This window comes from Amblyomma mixtum, chromosome 9 (assembly GCF_055824585.1).
Source record: "Amblyomma mixtum isolate Tamu chromosome 9, ASM5582458v1, whole genome shotgun sequence".
Taxonomy (NCBI): Eukaryota; Metazoa; Arthropoda; class Arachnida; order Ixodida; family Ixodidae; genus Amblyomma; species Amblyomma mixtum.
In genome coordinates, this window is record NC_143020.1 from 39,320,462 (window position 1) to 39,330,380 (window position 9,919).

Genomic DNA, 9,919 nt, shown 5'->3' on the forward strand with positions numbered 1-9,919 from the left:
ATGTTCTCCCAAACGGTTGTTAATGCACCCGCCTGAACAGCACCTGTAAAAAGGCGGTGAATAGGATTGATGACATCGTGTCTCCCTGCCTAACACTGCTCATTATCCTAAATTTATTGCTGTCATTAAAAATAACTATTATAACTTTGCATTCATAAATATATCTCCAAGTATCTTCACATAGCAGTTTTCTGCACCATGATTCCGCAATGTTCCTGTCTGCTCAGGTTTCCATAGAATGAAATGCTTTTTCGAAATCAATGAAGGATACATATATATAGCAGTGGGGTATATTCTGCGTATTTATCAATAGCAAAGCAGACATTTGCGCTAGTTGGTGTAAATTCATGGTGGAAGAAACAGCGCAAACTAAGACAGAAAACACAGAAAAGAGGAGAGACACTACAAGCGCTGACTCGCAACTCATTGACTCGCAGAGAGTTGCGAGTCAGCGCTTGTAGTGTCTCCCCTCTTTTCTGTGTTTTTTGGCTAAGTTTGCGTTGTTTTTTCCACCATGTATTTATCAATCACCTGCCTTATGATTTGAATAACTATTGTACTGTATCGTTTACGAAAGATCTCCTGATTATTAGGTTGATTGAAGTCTGAGGTTGTCCTGAATGTAATAGCCATTACCTTAGCAAATTCCTTGTTGCCAAACGGACGGTAACATAATTGGAGTGTAGCTTTTCAGGTCTTTGACGTCTTATTATGAATTAAGATAACGTTACCGTTTTCCCAAGCGCTCTCCCGGAACAGCATGACGGCAGATTGTGAACAAAGCATATCAGATGGCCAGCACTCTTGATAACCGAAACTTCGCACTCGTACACAAGAGCATCGTTGTCTCCTGTAGGCCCGGCAGTTTCACTGCAGCAACGCTAGGGAATCCCCTCATTGATTTTCCTCGGAAGAGGAAACGTCGAAACGGCGGATCCACAAAAACTTTTATTGCAACCTCTCTATATTTGCGTTTTTTCGTCCGGTGTTGTTCGTACCCTTGGGTAGAGCAGCGACAACAACACATGCTTTACACAAGACATGCCTGGTTAGAGAACTAATAAAGCACATGAAGAGTATACTACGTGCTTTTACCGTAGCGCAAGAAAAATTTAGAGAAGTAATTAAGCTATTCTATCGGAGCATCTACGGAGTACTAATACAGAAAAATAGCAAGTGCGCAGCCGCAGTGAGTAACGCGAGAGTTAGGTGGAAGCGAAAAACGTTTTCTGGTTCTCGCTCTTATCATTTCCAGACAGTTTCAAGAAGGCCAAACCAGCCCAACATCCCATACATTTAAGCCGATAAGGTAGGGATCATGATAATCGCGGTGATGTGACAAGAAAATAGATAACATATAAAATGGGACACATTGGCAGCCCCAGAGGGTGTTTCCTTGAGCGCCGAGTGGCAGCGAGCGTAGGGCGGAGAACTATGGCTGTGTCTGGTACGCGGTACACACTCGTCGGTTTTTCGGAGGCTCTGGACTGGAGGCCTCTACTTTTCGTGCAGCAAGCTCAATCTAGCATAATATGTGGGGCCTGCGGACTCATACGGCCTGTGACCGCCCGTTTTCCCTGCCAGCACGTCCTGTGCGGGTACTGTTACGAGCTGTCCAACCTGGGCGATCATGTTCGCGCCTGTCCCCTTCACTGCGAGAAGTATCCAGAGGAGGAAGTCGTCATTCAAGCGACTGCTGCCGACGAGCTTCTCAAAATGGAGGTAAGCGCAGGAGAAGCTTTCAATTTCTAACTCAGGCTTGGCTTTGAAATCATAGTAAAACATTGTAGACAGGTCCCAAATGTATTGCAGTGCCTAATGTTTGAATAAAAACTGCTACTATTCCAACGTGTGTTGAGCAATACAGGAAGCCTGACGAGATAGTTGCCTGGTTGCTTTGTTTCGCTAAAACCCCATAAATCCGTAGTGTTCACCGTTGATATCGAGCAGAACTTTTATTGTGGCCTTTGCTAACCGCGCAATGAAAACGGGTTCCATTAGACAGCTTTAGTTGCACGTGCGGAGCAAGCTTGCATGTGCAGCACCCGTGGCGTTGCGAACTGTGAACAGTGCAACAAGGACTCGTTTAGTTGACCACTGTGCATCGTCCATCAAGTGACGCGCACGCATTGGCGAATGTAGCGACGATATTTCAGAATACCATGTGTCCCATTGATTGCAACCAAGATTTTAAAAAACGAGGGTACTAGACGAGTGAAACAAACTTAGTAGCGTTAATAGTGCTACGGCCTAGTAAGCAGCACTTGTTCTTTCCGGAAGCATAGATCATTACAAGAAATTAATAAGCTAACTTTTCATTTTTTGCCCAGAATAAAATGCCAGTGTAGAAGTTACAATGTTTCAAAAATGAAAACAGCCCGGTGAAATGTTTGCACGGAGCTACCATTTACGCAATCATGATTCAAAAGCAGAAGTGCGAAAGCACAAATTTCTACAGTTCTCGACGATTGATTTAGTTTTTTCGTTTGTTTTGACTAAACTAAAAGAAACTCCGCGAAATACTGAAAGCTAACACGTTGCAACGGTGCTACTTGAGGGTTCCAAGACACGTCTCAGGGAACGAAATCCGCTATTCTCCGGAGCGCTGTGCCCGAAGGGGCTTTCGGTATACACTGCGCGATTGATATGAGCCACACGTTAGAACTTATTACGTTTTGTAGTTTACAAGCTTTCGTTTAAAACCAGTAAATAAACCTGCAGACATTACCTGATTACCTGTCGTGAATTGATTACCTTTCAGGAACAACGCAAATTCTGCAAAATACGCCCATAGGCTGTCAACAGCACTAAATTGCTTTCACTTGGATGGAACAATCCGTCTTTGCTTAAAAACTTGCTCACTAGTATTGGCTGAGATGCCTGGCATACCAGAGCTGGGCCGACGCTTCTATTCAGCAAATATTGATGAGTGCACGACTAGCCTAAGCTTTCTCAGAGAGTAAAGCTATGAAAATAGGAGATTCCTATAGTGACGAAGCTGCAGAATGATTCGGCTGACGCCGTTTGTGACAATCTACCGCCGCCAGCAGCCTTAAATCAAGCGCTTGAGCGCCTCCCTTGGGCTGATATTAACAACTCTGAGCATTGGCCGCTAGGTCAGAGATCACGGCGCAAGGTGTGTTCGCCGCAGCTGTTGTTTTCTGTTAGCTTGAAGCCGCCCTGAAATGGTCTCGGTCCGACGGACTAACGCTCAGCGGCGATTTCAGTAGATGACCCACGCCCGAGCATTCGGGTGTAGACTTCTGGTCTTTGGGCGGGAGTACAGCCTTCCAATGTTTCAAAAGTATGACATCAGTGTAAACATTTTCCTCGATGAAGGTTTTACCAAGGAGCGAACCCGAAAATCCGGTGATTATGGACGCATGTGCATAAGGCACACGCCAAAGCGACCATCGTCCTTTCCTAAAGCAGCGCGAGGGCCCCGTAGTCTTTCTCACCGTTATTGCAGTCCTTATTATGCCCGCCCCGACAACCGAAGAGAGCCAGTGAACCTGTAAAATATCACCAAGCTCGGTAATCCGCGATCGATCCCCAATGTGTTTGGCTTTTCGTCGGTGTAAAAGTTGACAAGTGCTGTTATGCTTGCAAGGGAATAAACTGAGCGCTGCAAAAAAATCGAACCTTTCCAAATGGGCAATCACAAGCTGGTTTTCCTCGAGCTTTTTTTTTCTCAATCTATTGCTAACGAGGCTCATCACCATAAGCCTGGCCGAGCCCACTGCAGGGCAAAGTCATCTGCCATGTCTCTCCAATTAAACCTGTTCGTTGCCAGCTACGGCCACCGTGACCCCGTTAACTTCTTAAATTCATCCGTCCACCAAACTTTCTGCCGCCCTCTCCTGCGCTTGTCATCTCTTGGAATCCACTACTTTACCGTTAAGAACCAGCTGTTATCTTCCATTCGCAATACATGTCCTGCTATATGCCCATTTCTTCTTCTTGATTTCAGGATGTCATTAATCCGCTCATATCCAGTCTCATAACTGTTTACTAAAACAAGATGTGATGTGGTGATTGCGAGAGAACTTAATGTAACTGTGAGCATGCCGCTGGCAGTTGTTGCCATGCGGCTTGCTCTGAAGATCGTTGACGTTTATGCCAAGGAATGAGACAGCAGAAAAACAAAAATCTGGCTGCGAATAGCTTTAGAAGCAGCCAAGCTGATTACTGTCGAAGGGGTCTGTGTTTTCTACGTGCGCTGCAAATCCCCCCAGTGTGCCATTTGGTTCCGCCACAGGCCACTGATGAAGCAAAAGACTAACACTCGGGTGACATCGTTACAAAAACGAAAGGGCGTACACCGCAAGTAGTCAGGGATGACCGTTCTGAAAATTGGCAGTTTGTCTGAAACAGAAGGGCTGTTTGTCGGTTAGAAATTTATGTGTACCTCATACTGTGCGACGTAAAAGAAACTGTAGTCACTTAAAGCGGGCTATCTTCCTGACGAACGCAGTGGTGGCGCAGCGTTTGGTCGGAAGCAGCGAGCGCCGCGTTGCCATGTTGACAACGCAACCGTTAACGTTCTCCTTAACGTGCGCGCATAATGGTGTCTAGCGTTCCAATGCCGGCAGAAAACAGACACCTAGCGTTCCGCGCATGCGCATTCGTTACTTCAGTGGCACTGCGTATGCCTGACAAAATGCGTACCATTGAAGCATGGCGTGTTCCTCGAGAGTGATTCGTTTCCGAGGGTACCAGCAGCACTTTCGGAAAGGTACGTGTGCACTTGCACTGGTTCTCTCACAGTTCGCTGGGCATGCGCTTTTGGCGCCTCGAGGACGCGTGGTGTGATAGAGGATAACACACTGTTCTTTCTTTATTTATTCTGTCCTCGCATAGCATCATTCTGTTGATTGTGGCGTACAAAACTCACTAAACTCACTAAAAAAATACTAAAACTGCGTTGTAATTCAATAAATGATGGCTGATGGTTCACCCTCCGGAAGCCAATAAAAAGTTTGCTTCACTGGAGTAAAGTGCAGGCGCTTGATAGTTTTACAAGAAAAGAGAACAACCAGATGCATCTGCTTAATCTGCGATGTAAGACCAGCCGATAGGTTTGTATAAGTTACTGTACACGTGCCCAAACATGAACTGGGGAAAAATATTTTGGCGATTTAATGTTTCTATCACGACTATGCATTCGAAAAAGTGTGCTGAATTGTATTTGACAGCCTCAAAGTGGACCAGACGAAGCGTTTCCGAATACAACCTGAGGTACTTTAACTTCCCTTTTGTAATAAAGGGATTCTTCATTCGTTATCCTTTGCGTTTTATTTTTATTCACGACAACAGTAAACCTTCAGTTGGTAGTGTGCGCGTAACCATGGTGATTGCCCTCCCTGGCTTTTCTTGTTTCCATGTATAGCTATGCAGCACCTGCACTTTACTCTGTTGTTAAATAACCAACTACCCCGAACGCAGATTACACTTAGTTCTATTGCTCGTGTGCCTTTGTGTTTTGCGACAGACGTGACCATGAAACCGCCCAGAAAGAACCACACGTATCTGGAGGCCGTCCGTAGGTTTTGTTGCCTTCTTCAGCAGCCGTCTTTGCCGCCCGTCTTTTTTTTTGCATCTAGTCAGTTGCGCTTTGTTACATCTCTTGTTGGTGAGGCAGTCTAAAAAGTCAGCAAGAAAATGCTCTGTAGCGAGTGGAAAGATGGTGCTTTTTCCTCTACTCTGCGAAGCGTCTAAAAAAGACGTCAATGTTGCGTTAGCCGCGAAACTAGGTCTCGGAAATCGCAAGCTTGTTTAGTTTTTGAAGCTTTGCCCCTATCACTCATTCCATAGTTCCGTAGTTCACGCATGGAAGACTGGCTTTCTTTATAATTATATCTCCTACAGAAACGCGCATAGATTTCTTACGGCCTCTTGTCCCAATTGATCGCCTCAATGGTTTCAGGATCCATGATCCGCGGCTTGCATGTACGACATGCCTTACAATCGACCGCGTGAGCAGGCCTACTTGCCGTCGGCGCGAGACTCACGTAATGACGGGCGGAAGGTCGGTTTTCGCTTGTCACAGGCGCCGCAACTGCCTTACGACACCACGAGTTTGTCCGCGGCGAAAGGCTCGATGACACAACTACAAATTTAAAATAAAAGATGCCCGTGTGCAATTTACAAATATCTAGACAAGGCCAGGCGTAACGAGGTAATACTGCTTTTCCTGTTAGTGCACTGCATGCCAGCTTACAAGTCTGCGGAAGCCTGCTTGCTGGCTGTCAAGGCTAGTGGACCCTTTCAATTTCTTTGACTGTGCACTGTCGTTAGTTATCCTCGTCCTTGCCCCATTTATTCCATTTCCTCAACGAAAACGGCAACTGAGCAGAAAGTGAGGTTTGCCTGTGTCCACCGATTATAGCATTTTGGCTATAAAGACACCTCTCTTAAAAGGGGTCTATAGATTTTCTGTGTACTTCTTACTACTATGTTACCTTCCTGTAGGCTGTTTCTTACTTTTAGTCATACTCTGCAGGATGTGTGCAGAAAGAGTAATAAGTGTATGACCATAAATCCAGACACTGTACAACCTTCGTGTAGGCAGTTACTGTCTTTTATTCATAGTCCGTAGACCACGTGTAAAAAGTACTAAAAGTGTATGGCCATCAACAGAGTTTGTCTACCGAGTGTCCTTAGGGTTTGCATTTGTTATGGACAAGTCCTTTTAAGCATGAAATGCTTTTAGCCCCCGTTGTCGGCAGTGTGGTGACGTCACGCCGAGACCGAGAGCCATCATCCGGGCACTGAAATCCAGTCATCCGGGCACTGAAATCCAGTCATCCGGGCACTGAAATCCAGTCATCCGGGCACTGAAATCCAGTCATCCGGGCACTGAAATCCAGTCATCCGGGCACTGAAATCCAGTCATCCGGGCACTGAAACCCAGTCATCCGGGCACTGAAATCCAGTCATCCGGGCACTGAAATCCAGTCATCCGGGCTCTGAAACGAGAACATCCGGGCACCGTACGAGACTTAGCGAGATTTAACGAGACTCTGTAAGCCCTCCTACGCGACCGGCATGCAAGCGCCGGTTGGTCTCCAAACGAGACAAAAAAATAACTGCTGCCATTGCCTTCTTAATGTTTATCAAGATATCAGTGGAGCTGTGGGTTTGATAATGCACGGAATTATAATTTCCGATTTCTAATAAGGCGTGCAAAAAGCACATAAATGCCACGTTACACTTCGTTGTCATACGTGATCCGGGGGAGAAGCGCTGCGTTCAAAGGGCAAGGCATCGCGCCGAACAGGTGGTGGCGTTCCTCCCTTCCTTTATGGTGCGGTTCGGGTGTCCACCGAGATGGCAGAGAATTACTGCGCCATTTCCTTTCATCAAAAAACCTTGCGTTCAAATGGCAAGGCATCGCGCTGAACGGGTGGTGGCGTTCCTCCCTTCCTGTACGGTGCGGTTCGGGTGTCCACCGAGATGACATTAGGCCCGTAAACATTTCATGCTTACTCTACTCTCGTTTACGGGAGAGGCAGAGATTTTTTTCCACAGGAAGTTTATAGCGTTTTCAGGCTAAATTGTCTGGAAGTCTATATACTGCCTAAAACAAATTTAGTACCTTAAACGAGGTTTTTATAAACTACAAAATAGCTGTGAAAGATGAATAGCTTTCACCGTCACACACAGTTCGCAAGTAAACTCCACAGCGTCCGCAGTTTTTTTAATTATTGCCGAATCTCGCAGGCTGTGCTACGCAAGCCCTGATTTTAAAACGAAGACCACAGGTCAGTTTTCGGTGATGAAGAGAGAAATGTTGAAATTTCACCCTATTTTTATTCTCCGTTAAAATCGACTTTGGCGTTTCTGCATGTGTTTACACCTTTGTAGCAATAAAATACGCATTGTTCCCTATAAAAAAGGTGTTAAATGTTTTCACACCACTATAAACACCTTTTTTATAGGGAACAATGCGTATTTTACTGCTACAAAGGTGTAAACACATGCAGAAACGCCAAAGTCGATTTTAACGGAGAACAGAAATAGGGTGAAATTTCCTGGGCTTTTGATTTAATAAAAGAAAGAATTCCTGAGACACATGGCGTGATTTTCACTTCGCAGTGCGAGAAGTAAATGTGTTCAAATTTTCTATTTGCGCATTATCTAAGAAATCATAGTATGTAGTATTTTTGTAACCCAAATATTGTACACGTGTATACCAACGGGTACACGTGTATACAAACAGGATATTGTTTTCAATTTCATTCTTGCCCTACGCTTCCGTTGAACCAACGGGCTAACTCGCTTTATCTCAGTTTCAAACTTTATCGCTTGTGCTCGTGCTGTTGAGAGGGAAATGAAGCAAGATGTTGGTAAGCGGAACGTCACTTGGATATTGCATGCACGCAGCTGAAGTCAAACGATAGAGCAGCAAAGAAGTCGACCATAAGCGAATAAATAAGGACGTTCACTTCTTCGCGAATAGCTATTAGTAAAGAATGACGTTGACGGATATTATTATGTATGTTAATTTAACATATAACACAATGAACGCTTGCACATAATTCTGCATGCGTCGACGCACAATTCGCCTTCTGACATTTTTTGCAGTCAAAACTGACCCTTGAAAACTATAAACTGGTGGGGCGCTGTACTCAGGAAATGATACTACGAAAGTGCTGTGCGTCGTCATTCATAATTTTTACAATGAAACGAGCACATCTCGCCGTCTGTTGTAGACACGGCTAACGTAGCCCTTGTAGTTCGCTGTAGCGGAAAGTTCCATGTGCGTTTGTAGGCTGGTAAGAATCGAAATAGACCGAAGACCTTCAGGTGCCATTCTTGACAATGTGACACACGATGAACAATGAGGGGAGGGTGAGCTTCAGTCTGCAGGTATTAGTGTGAGGCTGCCTCTCGACCTTTTTTTCTTTTTTTCTTTTCAGTGTATTATTAGGTTACCTTCTGCCAAAAAAGCCATAAAAGAGGGAATAAACTCTTTACAGGTTATTTCTGGGGACGTGAAGGCTAGCTTTGAAATAGGGTTATCATTTTGATGGCATGTGGTAAAGGCAATATTGGCACTTGGCGCGTGGTGTACCTGAGTGTGGAATTTGGTTGGCAAAGGATGAGTTTAGTGTAGCAATTGCCCTGCACAAACCATTGGCCTCTATGTGGCGCTCTGCTTTGATTTCATCATTGCTCACAAATATCATTAATTGTGAGGACAGGTCGGTGCCTCTTCGAACTGTGGGATACGTTTTGTAACAAGCCAAACGTTGTTTATGTTTAAGATGGATGAGAGAACGTGTCCCACAATACACCGATACTCATATTATATCACATCTGTTATATTCACATCGCTTTATGCAATGCAATGCTGTTTCATGCGCAGGTCAGATGCTGGAACGCGCAAGCTGGCTGCAAAGCCGTCATGGCTGCTTCAGACCTGAGCAAACATTTCCACGGTGACTGTTGCCATCACTCGACCTCATGTTCCAAGTGCTCGGCGTCTGTTCTCTGCGCCGCCATCTCGGCACACCTAGTCAGCGATTGCAGCGACCATGTCCTGACCGCATCATCTTCGGATCACCATGACTCGTACAACAGAAATGAGCCGATGGAGTTAAAAGGTTTCAGAGAGCTGCTCCACCAATGCACTGCTGACATAAAAGCTGGTGTGCAGCAAACACTCAGTGATCACATTGTCCAGAACCAGACACTTGGTGAAGTCCGAAGCTGCATAGAAGCACTCAAGGAAGAAACAAGGACAGCGATCGCCGAAACGTCATCACACAGGCGCGACAGTTCCGCAAGAAGTGTAGCTTACTCCGCCGGTGCTGTTGAAATGAACGTGGGTGAGTCCTCAAACCCATCGAGTGGAGAGCTCAAGGAAGTTTCTGAGACGATGCACAATCTACAGGAAACACTAAGACATGAAATG

General features: G+C 45.4%; 1 protein-coding gene across 1 annotated transcript; it reads left to right on the plus strand.

Moving 5' to 3' along the window:
- Positions 1-1,434: 1,434 nt before the first annotated feature.
- LOC149328804 (RING finger protein 151-like) lies at positions 1,435-9,521 on the plus strand. Its single transcript, XM_089561655.1, is given in 3 exon segments — positions 1,435-1,722; positions 9,371-9,421; positions 9,423-9,521. Coding segments are annotated over 3 exon segments (438 nt in total).
- The last annotated feature ends 398 nt before the right edge of the window (positions 9,522-9,919 follow it).